This window comes from Chelonoidis abingdonii, chromosome 24 (genome assembly GCF_003597395.2).
Source record: "Chelonoidis abingdonii isolate Lonesome George chromosome 24, CheloAbing_2.0, whole genome shotgun sequence".
Lineage (NCBI taxonomy): Eukaryota > Metazoa > Chordata > Testudines > Testudinidae > Chelonoidis > Chelonoidis abingdonii.
Window position 1 is genome coordinate 14527692 of NC_133792.1, and position 18313 is coordinate 14546004.

General features: G+C 45.1%; 2 protein-coding genes across 2 annotated transcripts; one reads left to right on the forward strand and one right to left on the reverse strand.

The window, feature by feature from the left end:
• Positions 1-350: 350 nt before the first annotated feature.
• TOR1B (torsin family 1 member B) lies at positions 351-7813 on the forward strand. Its single transcript, XM_032797904.2, has 5 exons — positions 351-691; positions 1566-1831; positions 2734-2909; positions 3578-3705; positions 5601-7813. The coding sequence occupies exons 1-5, from the start codon at positions 379-381 to the stop codon at positions 5852-5854; spliced, it is 1137 nt and encodes a 378-aa protein (XP_032653795.2). The 5' UTR covers positions 351-378; the 3' UTR covers positions 5855-7813.
• A 1908-nt stretch (positions 7814-9721) lies between these two features.
• On the reverse strand, positions 9722-17116 carry LOC116835223 (torsin-1A-like). Its single transcript, XM_032797900.2, is given in 5 exon segments — positions 9722-11162; positions 14167-14294; positions 14384-14559; positions 15842-16107; positions 16765-17116. Coding segments are annotated over 5 exon segments (1173 nt in total). The 3' UTR covers positions 9722-10911.
• Positions 17117-18313: the final 1197 nt, after the last annotated feature.

The following is an 18313-nucleotide window of genomic DNA, read 5'->3' on the forward strand; positions in this document are numbered from 1 at the left end:
GAGAAGAAAACATTCTCGCCTATGAGCTTTTCAGCTGGTCTCTTGCTCCCCAAGGTGATGCTGTGTCACAACAGATTGTAACACCAGCACCCCCAGAGCCAGAAAACAGGCTGTAAAACACACACACACACACACACACAGAAACATCCAGGGGAAACCAGGCCCCTAAAAGGAGCCCGAAGCCAGCACACGCCTCGCCTAGGCTTGAGCTGGGCAGAACATGTGTCCCTGTCCCTCCCTCTCAAGCAGCCCCCTGCATCCGCCCCTCACAAAGATGGCCGGAGGACGCCAGTGCTTGCGGGGCGGAAGTAGCTGTCGTCCGAACGCTCCCTCCCACACTTTTCAAGCAATAGGAATCTAACTCCCGCCCTCACAAAGATGGCGGCAGAGCGCTGCGCGTGGCAGAAGCCTGCGTGCAGCGCAGGGGCCGTCGGGAGTTGTGGTTTCTACCGGGCCCTGGCGGCAAGCCGCTGCCTCCCTCGCGGACTGGGCCGGTCAGCCGAAGCCGCCATGCAGCTGCTGCCGGGGCTGCTCTGGCTCCTGGTGTCGGGCTCGGCCGCGCTGGAGCCCATCAGCCTGAGCATCGTCATCGGGGCGGCCTCGGTGCTCACCGGCTACCTCTCCTACCCCAGCTTCTACTGCGGCTTCGTGGAGTGCTGCCCCGGGGAGGCGGACCGGCCCAATACCACCGGTACCCGGCCGGCTGGGGCGGGGCGCGGCCGGCCCAACGGAACCGCGATCGAACCCGGGCGGACTGGGCTGGGGCTGCCGAGGGCACTGGCTCCAGGCTGGAACTGGGGCGCAGGGGCACGAGGGGCCACCCAGTGTAACGGGGAGAGCGGGACCAAGCCTTGGGGGACCAGCAGCTCCAGGCTGGCCCGGTGGAGGGGCCATGGGAGAAGGGAGAGAGCTGCTTGGGACAGACCCCGGGTTTCAAAGGGAAGGAGCATGGCATGGGTTAGTGGAATGAGCAGAGAGCTGGGGTTGGCACCCTGGGGTGCTACTCCCAGCCCTGCTACTGATTGGCAATGTGAGCTTGAGAAAAGCACTCGCCTTCTCTGCCTGAAGTTTCCCCATCTGTGATACTTCAGGTACCTCAGCTGGACATTCTGGGAGCCACATTCATTAGCGTCAAGGATCAGAGGGGGAGCCGTGTTAGTCTGGATCTGTAAAAGAAGCAGAGTCCTGTGGCACCTTCTAGACTAACAGACGTATTGGAGCATGAGCTTTCGTGGGTGAATACATCTTGCATCCAACGAAGTGGGTATTCACCCACGAAAGCTCATGCTCCAATACATCTGTTAGTCTAGAAGGTGCCACAGACTCTTTGCTACATTCATTAGTGTTCTTAAAACACTTTGAGATCCTTGGTGTAAGTGCAACTCAATATCGGGCTCTGTTTCCCTAGCGCAGTTACTGAGGCTCCTCTAATGTTTCCCAGTGTGGGATAAAGATCACGCAGAGAGAGAAATGGGATTCATGATACCATTCAATTTGCAAGCCATTTTTGGAAACCTTTGTTCTTCTAAAATGACCTTCTTACTTTTTCTCCTTGGATTCTTCAGCACTGAAGGAGGATCTGGATAATAAACTCTTTGGACAGCACCTTGCCAAAGACGTGATCCTGAAAGCAGTGACGGGATTCAGAAACAACCCAAATCCCAAAAAGCCACTCACTCTCTCCCTCCACGGCTGGGGAGGCACGGGTAAAAACTTTGTTAGCCAGTTCATCGCAAAGAGCATTCACAAAGCGGGACAGAAAAGCAAATTCGTTCATCTCTTTATAGCCACGCTACACTTCCCACATGAACATCAGATTACACTGTATAAGGTAAGAGAGCAAATTTTAACTTCCCTTTGGTGATATCAGTAAATATTAATCATTAAAATTCTATATCGTGAAATTGGATTGTTCTTGGTATACAAATCCATTGGTGTCTCAAATAACAATCTTGTATCCAGCTGTTTCTGTGTATTTTCAAACATTCACTGAATCTAAATATCCCCCTGCAGTGTTAGAAACTGGAACACAACAGCACTGAGTTAAATGCTAAGAAATGGAAAGTGAAAGAGTGAAATCTCTTTACTCCTGCTTTTGAGTGTTCCTCAAAGGATTAAAGTTAATTCCTCTCCTTCCTTCCCCTGGGGCTACCCTTCAGGTTTCTTTTTACAGCGTTCACTGTTGTGAAGTGTCCTCCGCTCTAGCCAGATGAGGTGACGGTAAGGAGCAGTAATTTCAGAGGCTTATAAGTGACTGATGCGAATCACCTTGTTTATTCCCTGCAATTTTCATGAAAAGGATAGTCACAGACTGAAGGTTACATACCCAAAGCATCTCTACATGTTTACAACGGAACATTTCAGGAATCTATGTTTGGTGGTGGTGATTGTTCATTATTATTATTATTATTCAAGTAGATGGTAGAAGTCGTACAGCAGAAGAAATTTCTTCCTTTCCCCGTACGGTCTCTTCTATTTGAGCCCTGCTCTTCATGCTTTGACTGTTCAACTGAGGATGGAAATAATGTGCTTTATGGTGACTCTCATCAAATAACTGGAACAGGATTCACATTCTAGCAGCATGTGAAGGTAGTGGGCATATTCCTACCTTCAGGAAGCTGGATATAATCAGAGCATTTAAAGGATTATTACTCACACCCCCTCCCAGGTGTGTTTTGCGCACTCTACCAGTGGGACCTAGTTTTTTTAATCTGCATTTCTTGTTTGTTCCAGGATCAATTGCAAACGTGGATTCGGGGTAACGTGAGCGCCTGTGCCAGGTCCGTGTTCATATTTGATGAAATGGATAAATTGCACCCTGGCCTCATTGATGCCATCAAGCCATTCTTAGACTATTATGAGCAGATTGATGGGGTGTCCTACCGGAGAGCCATCTTCATCTTTCTCAGGTTTGTGGTCTGTCTACTGTGGCAAATCCAGGCTCACCCGGGCCTTTGCTGTCACTGTGGTTTGTGTCTTGGCCACTCAGAGCTTCCAAGCATCAGCAGGGATAGAAGCCAGATTCTTCTGTGAAAAGGCGTGTGCTATCTGAGCTAAAGAAAAAGCTCTATTAGCTGTCTGCATTGCAGGGACTATGATACAGTTGAGCAATTCTGCCTCCATCCAGCAAAGGACATAACACCTTTAAAGTGGGCTGATCTGGTAGGCTCATCTGGTAATAGCATGCTGCTATACAGCAGATTGGAGATCAGATCCTGAATCTGTCCCTCATTCCATGCACTGGGAGCATTGCACTGGTATCATACTTCACTACGGGGTGGTGCATCACTCAGAGGGCCCACCGCATGTGCCGAGCTGATGATTTCTTTTGAGAGGGAGCTACGTGACCATTTCTTCTGAGCAAGAGGTATTGTGGCTCAGAAACAACGCTGTAGAGACAAGGTGGAATTTAGTCCTGAGTGACTTAGACGTTGGTTTAAGGGTTTTTATTCTGGTGACATGCTTTTTGTGCAGACAGACATTAGAACAGACAAGTGTTAAATGTAATCCTGCTAGAGAACAGCTGCTGGACTCTTCTTATCTTGGGCCTGTACTAAACTCTTTCTCTTATGAACAGTAATGCAGGTGGGGATTTAATTAATAAAGTGGCTCTGGACTTCTGGAGGAGTGGAAAAGACAGGAAGCAGATTCAGCTGAAAGACCTGGAGCCTGTGTTATCTGTAGCAGTCTTCAATAATAAGAATAGTGAGTTACTTTCCCAATGAGTTGGAGGTTCTTTTACTTCATAAACACAGAAAATCCTCGCTGGATGTGTGCTGCTCCAGCTTGTCTCTTTAACTCATGTAAGATTGTTGTGCACACACACCCACTCACTTAGGCCCAGACACCACTAGGCACTGAGCACAACAAATCATTGATTTCACTGAGTGCTTGGCACATTTCAGGAGGCATCCTGCAGCTCTCAGGATTGGGTCCTCACCCAATGGAATGTTTGTTTCAGAGACAAATTATGCCCAATGTTTCTGGGGCTGGGAGACTCTAATGCGCTAACCTCTGCGGATTGACTTGAGTTTATAACCTAACTTAAGTCCCAGCGAAAATGATGTTAGATGATCCCAGCCTAGTTCTTAGAAGACAGCTGCCTACCTGATAGCTAGGGCCCTACCAAATTCATGGTTCATTTTGGTCAATTTCATGTTCATGGGATTTTAAAAATCATAAATTTCATTATTTCAGCTATTTAAATCTGAAATGTTAGTGTTGTAGTTTAGGGGCTCCTGACTCAAAAAGGAGTTGTGCAGGGGAGGTTGTAAGGTTATCGGGGTAGGGGGGAGGATTTGTGGTACTGCTACCCTTCTGTTGCTGCTGCTCGCAATGGTGCTGCCTTCAGAGTTGAGCTGCTGGAGAGCGGTGGTTGCTGGCTGGGAGCCCAGCTCTGGAGACAGAGCCAGCGCCAGCAGCAGCGCAGAAGGAAGGGTGACATGGTATGGTATTGTCATCCTTACTTCTGTGCAGCTGCCTGCAGAGCTGGGCCCTCTGTCAGCAGCCGTCACTCTCGGGCCGCCCAGCTCTGAAGGCAGCAGCGCAGAAGTAAGGGTGTAATGATATGATATTGCCATCCTTGCTTCTGTGCTGCTTCTGGTGGGGCGCTGCCTTCAGCGCTGGGTGCCCGGCCAACAGCCGCCACTCTCTGGCTGCCCAGATCTGAAGGCAGCACAGAAGTAAGGGTGGCAATACCACAACCCCCCTAAAATAACCTTGCGACCCCCTGCAACTCCCTTTTGGGTCAGGGCCCCTAATTTGAGAAACACTGGTCTTCCTTGTGAAATGTGTATAGTATAGGGCAGCAGTTCTCAGACTGTGGGTTGGGACCCCAAAGTGGGTCACAGCCCTGTTTTAGTGGGGTTGCCAGGCTTGGCTTAGACTTCCTGGGGCCAAAGCCTGAGCCCCTCCACCTAGGCATTGGGGCTCAGATTACAGGCCCCTTGCCTGGGACTGAGGCCCTCAGGCTTGACTTTGCCCCCTTCCCCCTTCAGGGGGTGGGGCTCATATGGGCTCAGGCTTCAGTCCCGCCTCCTGGGGTCATGCAGTAATTTTTGTTCTCCGAAGGGGGTTGCGGTACAATGAAGTCTGAGAACTCCGGTACAGGGTAAAAGCACACAAAAGACCAGATTTCATGGTGGGAGACCAGATTTCACAGTCTGTGATGTGTTTTTCGTGGCTGTGAATTTGGTAGGGCCCCACAGATAGCTTAGTAAAAGCAAAGACGTCTGCACAGGGGATGAGCTGCAACTGGACCAGCAGAGGGCGCTGCAGATCAGGAATGAAGTCCACTGACAGAAGGGTGTATAGAAGATTCCTGCTTTACGCTTGGTGCAAGCTAGTGCCATTTATAAGTAACAAATATTAATCAAAGTCTAAATCTTAGATAACGTCCCTAGTGATGTAAGACCGAGGTGCAGTGCACAGGCCTTTCATGTTTGGAAGTGTTGGGGGCTGTTCATCTGTCATTTAGTAAAATCACCTACCTAGAAAACAAGGACCAAGCATTTATTGACAATAGAGTACAGAATTATCATTAAGATGTTACATTTGTTCTCCCTGACCATTTAAGCAACTTCCTGTCTGATGTTTTCTAGGTGGCTTGTGGCACAGCAGCCTGATCGACAAAAACCTCATTGATTACTTTGTCCCCTTCCTGCCCCTGGAGTACAAGCATCTTAAGATGTGCATCAAGGCAGAAATCGAGGCTGGTGGCAAGAAAATCAACGAGGCGATCGTCGATGAGGTGGCCAAGGAAATGACATTCTTCCCAAAAGATGAGAAAATCTACTCCGATAAAGGCTGCAAGCTCGTGGAGCAGAAGCTGTTGTATTATTGGGAGAGGTTATGAGCAATACGGAACTGAGGTGGAACAAGGAATGCGATCCCCTTTCGTCGCTGAAGCACTTTTAATGGCATTTTGAAGTCTTGTCTCTTTGCACTTTTAATATTTTGGGACATGTCAGGGATCCTAGGAATGAGTGATTTTTCTTTTATTTTTTTTAAACCCCAGTGCTCTTCCTTAAATGGGCAGTACCCAAGTGTTGCCTTTTTAATCTGGGATAGTCTCTAGAAATCTTTGAGCATAGCATTCATCACTGGATCCAGCTTTCACTACATTGTGTTTTAACAGCTGATATTGTTAAAAATTCCATCCTCTCCCTCCAACCCTCTCTTCTAGACAACTGGAGTAAAATGAAGGAATCCTTCCTTTTGGCCACAGTCCCTTCCTAGTATATGGAAATCAGTGGGCGCTTTGGCCTTGACTTCAGCTGGCGCGTCTAGAGTCCATAATAATGGCAGCAAGGGTTGAGGCCTTGATGCTTTGCTAGTCCAAATGCCTCTGTGCTGGAAGGACTCCTTGTGCTCTGGAAAGAGGTGGTAGTGTTGTGCTCAGGTGGTCAGTTGTCCAGGGGTGGAAGGGCAGGACCTTGGTTCATTTCTGACTCTAAGCTTCTTCATGCCTCCTGCTCTGGTGATGTGGAACGTTAAGGTGAACTCAGAGAAATCTTGGGTTGGGGAGAAATTAGTTGCTTCCCTCCACAGTCTTTATCCAAAAGACTCTGTATTCCTTCCCCTCCTCATACGAAATTTGAATCAAAGAGTCCAAGTGGCTGTGGGCTTGGCTGCCAATGGGTATTTCTGTCGCTTTCAGTGCGGGGGAACCGTTCACCAGGGGTTTGACTGCTACAGAACCTCAGGCGAGTGTCTTCTCTTTCAGGGGGAAATATTCATGAGGGTTTGACTGTTACAACTTGTCAGGTCAGTATCTGTGCACAGTGATAGGCATGAAATCCACAAGGTGTTACATTCCCTCCAAGCCACAGCCACATAATCCAGTAACATCCCCCCTTCCCCTCCCCAGACGCACCCCTTGCTTGAATGTTACGTGGGAGTAGAAATGATTTTGTATAGTCTATTTTTATACTATTTTATACTAGATTGAAGTGGAAGTACACCATCTTTTCCTACAGAACCAGGCCGGGAAAGGGGGGGGTGGGAAATATGGTCAAAGAACAACATTCCCCCCTCCCAGCCTTATTTTTAATAGTTTTTAATAATGTAAAATTAACGAGAACCGGTGTCTGGGATGGTCAGTGTGAAACATCGTGTTCCCAGCAGCAAGGTGAAATGGGAACCTGAAGGGTTAGGAAGCTGGGAGAGGATCAACCTTCACCCAGCAAGTAAGGGTGGAATTTTCATATTGCAGCTTACTCACCAAAGACTCAACTTTCTAACTCTTTCTCCCGCCTACTCTGCCCCAGATGTGAGATGGAAGTGCCTTTACATACATGGAGGAGAGAAAGCTTAACTAAACTACATAGTATGTGCAGCATGATACCAGTGCAGCTAAGATTTATGGGAGGAAGTTGATTTTATTATGTAGTTGCTGAATTAACTCCCTCCTATTGACACTTGTTTTAAGACAGTGTGCAAAACTGCTTTATATTAATGTCTCAGATCAAGCCTGTTTTTGTTCAAACTACCACCAGGAAAGCTTTAAAGGGTCAGGTTAACCTCTGAAATTGGAGTTAGTTACACTTTTTTTTTATAACCCTGCATGCGGTTTTGTCATAACTGTGACAAACTGTTTACTCTGATGCAATCACTTGAAGTAAACACTAGCTCTTAACCTTGATACATTGGACTGTTGCTTTGATGTTTTACTACTCTTCCTCAAAAAGGTTCTAAACACTGCACCCACAAACATCTGGTAGCTCTTCCAGCGCTGATGTTCTGAATGTAAAGTACTGATGCAGTTTTTAAAACTCTAAATGTCATAGCTGCAATAAATGTCTTTCATCCTTCAGCTGCCTTTTGACTTATTTAATAACTGCCAGCTGGTAGACACTACCATTCTACTGCTCAACACCGAGGCAGTCATGCTGTGGTATCTCAGGTTTCTTCTGCTCAGGTTTGTTCAGATGAAGTCAGGCCATCTTTAAGTAACAGCTGACTTACCTGCTCCTTCCCAGGGTAAATAAGGGATCCTTGTAAGGATAGGCTAGACCTCCCTGTAGCTTTTTGTTGAATTCAGCAGTTAATACAGCAGAGTGCTCCAGTTGAACCACATCAATGCAATTTGTAAAAGTGCCATTCAGGAGTATAGAGGTGGAAGGCCTTCCTGGACAGAGAAGTAATGCTCTTTTCAGGTGATAGACCTGAGGTGGGGATTTAGCTGAAAGGGTTACATGTTTACCTGTTTCCAGCAAGAGTGGCTGGAAGTTTGCTCTTCTCACAGAAAGTCTTCAGTATTCCTGCCAGTTTTTTCTATGATGCAATTGTAGAAATGTAACTTGTCACACATCTTCTGCAGCGTAGGATGTATTCAAGCAGGATCTTGGTCCTAACTCTGACGTGACCAGCTCAATTAATCTGTGTCCCAACAAGCAATTTTCCCCACTGCTACAGTGTAAGTATTGTGGTAGTGCCTGCTGGAATTTAAACACCCTGTCATCTAGACAGCAGGGTGGTTAAAATGCCAGCAGCCCAGTCTAAACATCCTATCATTAGTGTTCTATGCAAGACAGGGCAAATGCTCATTCCTCTCTTCCCCACAGTGCTCTCAGAGGGGTAGAAATCTAACAGCATTAAGTGCTTTGAGTTCACTAATGGATGAAAGTGCAAAGTATTACTTGACAGAGTTGCATAATGTTCTTCGCTATTCAAAGTGAGCGGTTCAGGATATTGTGATATAAACAAAAGCAGGATTTCTTGAATAGAAACCACCAGGGACAGCAATGGAAGTTTCTTACTTCCCCTCTCTGCTAATTGCATCATAGCACTTAAGCTTGTAGAATGTAATCCTCATAATTTATGTATTTTGGAAAAGCCAGCAAATAGTGACTGTTTGGAGTGCTACACCCTTATTCCAGCTGGTCTGCCCTGTGAGTTTCAAAAACTCAGGCTCCTGGTGGGTTTATGAAATCAGCAGGTTAAAGGGAACCTGTGAGGATGAGCTAACAGATTTAAGTTAAATTACATTATCCAAATGTAACAAGAACAAACAGGAAAGGCTTGAATCCTGCTGCTCCATTTCTCTACAGAGGTTCGAAAAGTAGTACACACCAAGTGCTGCACTCTAACTGTCCCATGTGGACACTGCTGGAATGAACTAAAATATCTACTTTGCATAAACATAGTCCTCTTCAAACAGGACTACATTAATGCAAACTAGGTGCAGCACCCTGGTCTGCCCTGTGGCACGATGTAGACATAGCTAAGGCCGTCATCACTTACTGTAACTAGTCACCCACATTAGCAATATCAATAAGAAGTGGGCAGACAGAGGAAGTGGGGTTTTAATCTACTCTATCAGCTGGACAGATCAAGTCCATGTTTTAAACACCTTTAGAATACTGTTGAGACTACAGCATATGGAAGACTGTTCCTCTTACTAGGAGCCAGGAGCCTGGTTTGCAGTACCATAGCATTAGAAAGTTCATGGACAATCCCAAGCAGTCTGCCCTAATTGCTTGCTTCACATTGCAAACCATAATAACTTAGCTAATCTTTTTTAGCAATTACTTAAGAACCAGGCTGCTCTCTACTACCTAGTCCCTTTGTATCCTAGCCGCAAAAAGCGAACATGAAAGTTTGTATTCAAGCACAGCACAATGCCACTAACCAGATGGCAGAATAAGTGTGGTAAGATGATAAATTACATACAAAGGTAACCATGAGGCAGTCCCTTCAATATATGCAAATAGAGGTATCATATACAAATTTTATTGGTGAGAACTTTTATTAAGGGAATTAAAAAATCTTATTTTGCAATTGTGAGCTAGAAACTGGAGTGAAAAGTTATCAGTGTTGGCATTTATAAATAAAACTGGCAGATGGGCTGCAGTAACTTTGGCATTACTGTAATTAAATATTTTCCTGGGTAGTGTTGAAGCTATCTTTATCCTTTTCCACATGGCACTGCCTTGTAAGGCTGGGATCAAAACCAAATCACACGAGCGTGAAAAGGGTGAAACATTATCCAGACTGCTGCTTTCTGCATTTAGAAAAGTTTAAAAGTAAAGAAAGCCTTACAGCAGCCACATGGACTAAATAGGATAACAGATTCTGCCTTCCAATTACTCTGATTCTATGAAACAGCCCTTTTCTTCAGTACTGCAAAGGAGGAAAAGGAAAGACTGCTGTGAAGTGTAGCAGTGACACAAACAGTCAAAGAAGGAACTAACTCCATTACAGGGACATAGTCAATGACTTTGCTGCAGTTCCTCTTCTTACTCAGCCTTGTTTCACATACTGACCTTCCCCTAATGCAGTTTGGCAGAAGAAGGGACAGTTTACACACCTGTTTTTATAAGAATGGTACTACATCATGCTTGGTAAAAACATACCTCACTCCCATATTTTGGTTCCAATACAGCTGGAAACACCAAGGCTGGTTATTTTCAAGAAAACAAAACTGCATATCCACCTTTCAAAGACAGTCTGGGAAATACCCCACCCACAACTCCTAGGAATGGTCTTACAGAATATTTTAATCAAGGCCTTTATATCTGCACCATCTGGAAACCATTTCTACAAATTAAAACCTAATTAAAACTGCAGGTCTAATGTACATAGCTGTGTTCCATTGAACAGTTGTAGCAATCAATCCATCCATGATATGAGCTAAATCATAGGCACTGTTAAAACAATGCTCTGGAAGGAGTGACTGTTCCATGCACAGTTCTTTCCCAACTTATTGGCATAGGACTGATGTCTTTTGAAGATATGACTATTACAAGGCTCCCCCAGAATAAAACGACAAGTGTATTGCCACTTATTTACATTAGGCAATTAAATTACAAATTTTTTTTTTAAGAAGTGCTTGACAAATGAAATGTTTCGGATTCTCCACTTTGTGATTAGGTTCATTTTTTCCTTTGCAGATCACAGCATCGTAAAACATTATAAGTCATAGTAAAAATCCAGCTTGGTGAACACAGTTTTGCATCCTTTATCAGAGTAGATTTTCTCCTCCTTGGGGAAGTAGGTCAACTCATCAGCTACTTTGGTTATGATTTCTTCATCCACCACGTAGCCACGTGATTCAAGTTCAACCCTGACACACATTTTCACGTGTTTGTACTCCAGAGGCAGAAAGGGGACAAAATAATCAATGAGGTTTCTGTCGATCAGGCTGCTGTGCCAAAAGCCACCTGCAAAAAACACTGGTGGTTACTGCACCTTTTGTGGAGGTTGACAGCTAGTAGGGAGGGGGATATATTTATCACAACTCTCTGCTACCCACCCTAAAGTAGTTTACTCTGTTTTTATTCTTACCACAATCACTTCTACTTTTATAAGGTCACACATTGCCAAGGTATGAGAGTGGCTTCCCTTTAAGCCAAGCAGGATGGATACAGCAATATCACATATTGGAGCTGTTGCTGCATGTCAAGGTTTCAAGGCTAGCAGCACCTCTGCCCTCTCTCCAGTCTCTGAGTACAGCCCCTCAGGTGTTAGGCTCTAAATATTTACCTGTCCTGGGACAGAATCCTACAATTCTCCCAGTTTTAGACTGGGTCCTGGCTACAGTATCTGGTGGATGAACCATGCTTTCCCTAACATGTCCATCTGGGTTCGGGTACCTGCCGTTCTTCCCTTCAGGAGCCCATGACCAGCAGTAAATACACTGACCAGACACCCTTTTCAAACCAAAGTATTGTTTAATCTTAGCAGTAGAAATAAAGCATAACAAAGAGGATTTTAAAACAAAAAGGACTGTGCACATGTTTATCTTACCTATGGCTTACCGTCTCCCTGTCTTGGAAGCCTAGGAAGGCCTTCCTGCTTCAGACCCTCCAGCAGGGTCTGAGTGTTTCAGTTTATTCCCCACAAAAAACTACCTGACCTCTCACCACAGAGTCTTTTAAATTGTCATTTTGATTCCCAGGCTGGGCAAAACAAGCTCTGAAATTTGGCTAGAGCCAAGGAAGTAGGTTCTTCACAGTTAATATCTCAAGTATTTTCTCTTAGCCCCCTTCAAGTGTTTACGAGGGCATGTTTTTATTTCCCAATCGGCTGCTGTTAAACTAAACTAACATGCACAGAGTAGATATCCAAATATTTACCCAATGCAGCAGAGTGGGTAGAATTAAATCAAAGTGATTTAAAACTACTCAATTTTAATCACGATGTAATTAAATCACGATGTAATTTAAATCACGATGTAAATCAGCAAGCAGGAAAACTTGATTAAATCATCCGTTTTAATGGAATTTTGCATTTGTACTTTAGTTACTTTCCTAAAGAAAGGCTGATTCTTATTGGTTGGTAACCATTAAAACAGGCTGGTTTCCAACTGAATAGAGCCTTTACATTCAACTTGGTGCTTTTGTTGGGGGTGGGGGAAGCTAAGAGGATGTGCTGTAACCTATACACAGGTAAGCAATTATATAGCTTCATTTATATTTATTCAGATTTTTAATTTTTGTATTTATTATGCCAGAAATGGTGAATGATACACTTATTTACTAAAATTAGTTTTGATTTGTGTCAAAAAGTTTACCAAAACGTTTTGCATTTAAAACTGATTTCTTTAACAAAGAAAATACTATTCGTGGTTAGTGAACTTAACTTTGTTTCACATCACCATCTCCTTTAGGATTTTAGAAATAAGTACATGTCATCTTCTGACACAGATTGGAAGAGGAAAACAAAGTTTTCTTGTTTTGTCAACTCCCACTGATTTCTTATTGTTGAATGAAATAGTCATCGAACTGACCTAACTGGGTAAAGTAAAAAAAACCACAACTCTGCATCTGCTGAAGAGGCTACTGCTGTCAAGAGCTGGTTTAGCACTTCAACAAACACTGGTTTGGCCAGTGACATCCACCAGTACAGTGGTTTGTTTTTCTTTAAAATTTGGCAGCAACCATTTAAATTTTAATAGAATTAGTAAGTTTAGGCCTTAACATAGGCTGTCATAACCAGACATTTTAAATAGATTTAAAAAAAAATTGTAAATACACCTCTACCACAATATAACGCTGCCCTCAGGAACCAAAAAATCTTACCATGTTATAGGTGAAACTGTGTTATATCGAACTTGCTTTGATCCATTGGAGTGTGCAGCACACACCCCCGCCTCCCCCCCAGAGAACTACTTTACCGTGTTATATCCGAATGTGTGTTATATCGGGTTGCGTTATATCAGGGTAGAGGTATAATTTGAACAAAAAAGGTCTGATTTTAGTTTTTTCTTAAACCATCTATTTATCCGTACTGTGTTGTACACAGTGAACTTCAAGAGCCAGGTCACCTACAATATTAATAAATTACAGAGCAGTCCCATGTCCTTCACACTGGACCATTCCTCTCCACCTCAAATCAGCAACCCGACAGCATCAGTCTGAATACTTCATGACTGTACCATGGTACCTCCCTGCCTGAAAACTGTAGTTCACACTAAGCTGCAACTGCTGCTGCCACACCAGTTCACATCAACTCTAGCCCTGCCACTTTTGTTTCTCTCTCTTGGTAAATAAACCTGTGTGCACTTTCACCATGGTAAAAGCAGTTCCTCTCTCTCCCCCCCCTAAGGCTGCTCAAAACAACATCAACCAACAGATGCAGAACCCATCATTTGACACACCTGTCACTGAGTGCATTTCTCAGCTTGTCATCCTGTGGACTGCTCTGTTGGAGAGCTGCAATAGTCTGGGTCCATTGTTAGAAGGTTTATTTCTAAGCTATTGTTAAAAATAACTTTGTAACTATACAACTATGCCATTATAATTTAGGGAAACAGTAACTCAGGCTGGCAATCCATCCACCCTCAATTCTGAAGGGCAAGGAAAGATTGGGGTGTGGCATTTATCGTGCAGCCTCCAATTATGAGCCAAAGAAATCTATCTACAGTCTTGGGAAGGGGAATGGCAACCTTCCTCATCAGAGATAGTAGCTCAGTGCCACAGGCAGCAAAAAAGATGCATAAAATAATCCCACTTAAATTGCATATAGTCTGTTGAAAAGTCAAACTATATAAAGAGAGAAATATTATGGCAATCTCATGATTACCACTGGAATTATTATAACTGAAACATTTGTTTCTTAGGTGTTCTCCAAAAGAGAGGCAGTTGGCGAATACCAGAAACAGATGCAGAACCACTCATTCAAAGAGAAGGATTTTTAGCCACAGGAATAATCAATATTACTCACTATTCTTGTTGTTGAAGACAGACAGAGACACTCCAGCTTCCAGGTCTTTGAGTTCCATGTCTTCCCTTTTCTTTCCACTTTTCCAGAAATCTAATGCCACCTCTGTTATCTTTTCAGCCCCCGCATTGCTGCATGAAGGAAGGAAAAGGATTTCAGATGGATGTGTTTCAGAGCATTCAGTTTACAGTACTGCAAATATTTCACAGATGCTCCTTACCTGAGAAAGATGAAGATGGCTCGCCGATAGGACACTCCATCAAGCTGCTCGTAATAGTCCAAGAACGGTTTGATGGAATCAATGAGTCCTGCATGCATTTTATCCATTTCATCAAATATAAAGATTGACCTGCCACAGGCGCTCACATTTCCCCGAATCCATGACTGCAACTGGTCCTATGTTACACAAAAATAAAGGAGAATGCAAATTTCATTTGCATCAGTGTCACATTAAAGACACAGGAAATATGTAGACTTTAGATCACCATTTTCCATTCAAAAGCTATAACTTCAATTGTACACCTGTAATTATGTGAATTTCTTGATCAAAAATGGGTTAAAAGGTCAACCATAAATAATGATAAAGAGAACAGAAATGCATTCTAGTTGTTAAAATAACCTTAAAAACCCAGGTGAGTTACCAGAATCTGTCTGCCAGGTATCCATGAAAAGGACTATACTTCAAGCCAGTGAATTAACATTAATACAAAGCAGTGATCTGGCTTGTACAACAAAGTGAAGCCCACTGGGGCAAACTATTTTCTCTGGTGCTAATACTCTGCAGTCATATAGCACATTCCATCTTTAGATCTCAAAAGATTACCCAACTAATGAATGTTGCACAAATTGAGTCAGTGAGAGATTAAGTGACCTAGGCAAGGTCATATAATAAAATCACAGGAACAGCTAGGAATAGAACCTAGAATTATAACTCCTAGTCCCATGCTTAACCACTAGTAAGTAATCTAACTGGAGGGGATTAAAAACCTTTCAAAAGTGTAGCTTTGTTCAGGAAGGGGGTTAACCTCATTTAAGTATTTTATTATATTAATCAGCATAATACTCCTGCTAGGTAGCAAAGTTTCACCCTCATTTGCAGGCAGCAGAAGAGACTCTCACACAACCCAGTGGCAGAATCAGGATTAAAATTCAGGAACACAAGCAATGGTATTTCTTGAAATTGTGCTGCCTCACATATCTACCTGCCTAAGGTACTTACATTGCCCCTGTTACTGGGTATCTCAGCATTTCACAAGCTTTAACGTATTCATGCTCCCAACACCTCTGTGAGGGACAAAGTACTAATAGCCCCATTTTTCAACTGGGAAACTAAGGCAGGGAAAGAAAGTCACATGGCCAAAGTTACACAGGAAGCCTGTGGTGGGATACTTGGATTCAGTTCTCTGCTCCAAGTCCCATGTTGATGCCCTACCTGTGCCCTTTCCCTCTGGATAGAAACATGAGAAGATGCATAAATAATTTTTTTTTTTTTTAAGGGAAATTAGTCCCTAAACGTTAGGGTTTACACATTTGCACTTCAGACTCCACACACATGTATTTTACTGTTTCAGATAAAAAGTCTTCACTTGCTAGTACTGCTGATCCCATAACCTTTATAAACTAGCAAAAGAGATAACGCCCCCAATCACTTATGATGAGGTCCAAAATGCACTCTTACCTTGTACTGGCCAACAATATGTGCATGGGGAAAATGCAAAGTGGACACAAACTGATGTACATAATTGCTGTTTAGGCCTCCTTCGTAGATACTCTCTGCAATTATTTTACTGACGAAGTTTTTGCCAGTACCAGTCCATCCATGCAAGGAAAGGGTGAGAGGCTTTTTGGGGTTTGTATTGTTCAAGAAGCCACTCACAGCTTTCACAATCACCTTCTTCACGAGGTGTTGACCAAATAGTTTCTTGTCCAAATCCTCCTGCAATGCTGAATGAAGGAGACACCAATAAGATAAGTAGAAAAGAAGGTGATAAGTGTTAGTGTTTCTAAGCTGCTTCAGAAGAGAGGACCCTTTGATAACATTATCCAGGGGTGCCCAAACTTTACTCATCCCAGGGCAGCTGCTGGGGGATCAAAGAGCTACCCTAACTAGAATAAAGCAACCATTTTTCTCTTGAATATATAGATATGACCAGTGGAGACTACAGACTCTAGCATGTGATGCTCTGGTTCCAGCTGCCAAACACTACCCCATGTTCCTGTGGAGAGAATCATACCACCAAGTCCCCCTTGTACTCCACCTCCTTCCAGGAGCCACACATCCCTTTAGAAGAAGGCAGAGTCCAGTTCTCCCTAGAGCCCCCCCGCTCAACAGGCCCTGTCCTCTAGCGACAGCACCTCGTTGGCCTCCTACCTCTAGTCGCCTCTCCCTGCCCCTCACCACCTTCCTCTGCCTGCTGCCCCATATCGCTCTCCCCAGCGACCCTGCCCTGCTCCCCTCTCTCAGGGTGCATCTTCCTAGAGGCCCCCCATCCTTCCCCAGCTTAAATAGCCCCCAAGCTCAACCCCACCCTAGAGGGACAACTCTCAAGCCCGCCCCAACCCCGCACTTACCCCATAAGTGCCGCCCCCGCCCGGCCGTACCTGCTCCCGCCCGGGCCCCCTCCCGCTGGAGGCAGCACTCCCTGAAGTAGCAGTAGAGGCGGGGGTAGGAGATGAGACCGGTGAGCGCTGAGGCGGCGCCAGCCAGCGCCAGCCCGAGGCTGATGGGCTCCACCGTCTGCACCGGGGTCAGCAGCAACACAAGGCCCAGGGCAGCCCCCAGCGGCCCCCGCAGCAGCCTCATACCCCCTCCGCCAGGCCACCACAGCCCCGACCCTGCCAGCCACCACCCCCACCCGGCACCGGCACTTCCGCATCCGGCCTAACCGCTTCCGGCCCCGCCATATTGGTTGTGGGCAGAGGCCTTGGCCCGGGCTGAGGGAGCAGCGGCCATTTTGAAAACAAGCGTTAACTGTCACGTGACCGAAAATGGTCCCGCCCCCTTTGAGCGCTCTGCGGCAGATCACGTGTCGCGACTTGCGGTCAAGCGTGCAATAACTTAGCTCGTCGTCATGACGCAGCGTCCGGAGCTAGCTGCGTTCATAGCGCCGCAGCGGGTGCTGAGGCGGGCTCGGGGTGCGCGGGCAGGGCCCGCTTGTGCCGACGCGGCACCGGGCTGGGCCCCGTCGTAGCCCCGTGAGACAAACCGGCATCAGCGGGACGCGCCTGGCGCTGCTGACGGGCAAAGCACCAGCTGCTCTTGGGACAATGGCACGTGGCCACAGAGCCCCCCCGGAGGGGCATTGAACCAGCTCGTCACACCCCCCAATGCCCTGTTAGTCCAGGGCCAGGCCACCTGCGGCTCAGGTGCCGAAGGCGGCACTCACACTGCGGCGGCCTGGCTACCGGGGCAGGGGGGGCTCTGCATTTTAATCTAATTTTAAATGAAGCTTCTTAAACATTTTTAAAACCTTATTTACTTTACATACAACACTAGTTTAGTTATATATTATAGACTTACAGAGACCTAAAAACATTAAAAGGTGTGACTGGCAAGCAAAACCTTAAATGCCAGTGAGTGAAGACTAGCACACCACTTCTGAAAGGTTGCTGAGCCCTGTGTTAGAGCTTTTTTGTGAGGCTCCTAGTTCATTCTGTGCGGTGTAACAGATAGAAGCAGGGGTGGAAGGAGGGCAAGGCTGTTATATAAACCCTTTAACACCCAGCCTCTTGAAAAGAGTAATAAATAATGCTTTTGGTCTGTCAGAGGCCCTGCTGTTTGAGAATAGCCCATTGCCAGGTGCTCATGCTAAAAAATGAATACAATATTGGTACTGATTTCAGCAAGACCATTCATTGTACTTCCTATTATGAACAGTCATGTCAATTTGTATAAAATATTTTCATGCTTGCTAAATCAGGTGGTCTTACATATCAATGCACTGTTGATCCCTGGATTAAAGTAGTCTTGAGCATCACTAAAATGAACTGGAAAGCTTTGGATTCATACATTTTGTTTACCATGCAATCAAACATGATTTACAGCAAATGCAGGAATGTAACTCACACCAACTATTCTTCAGCTATAAATAGGAAAAGAAGATGGTGGTTCTGTAGCTGCACAATTGTGACTGTTAAAGAGGGCTGGAGT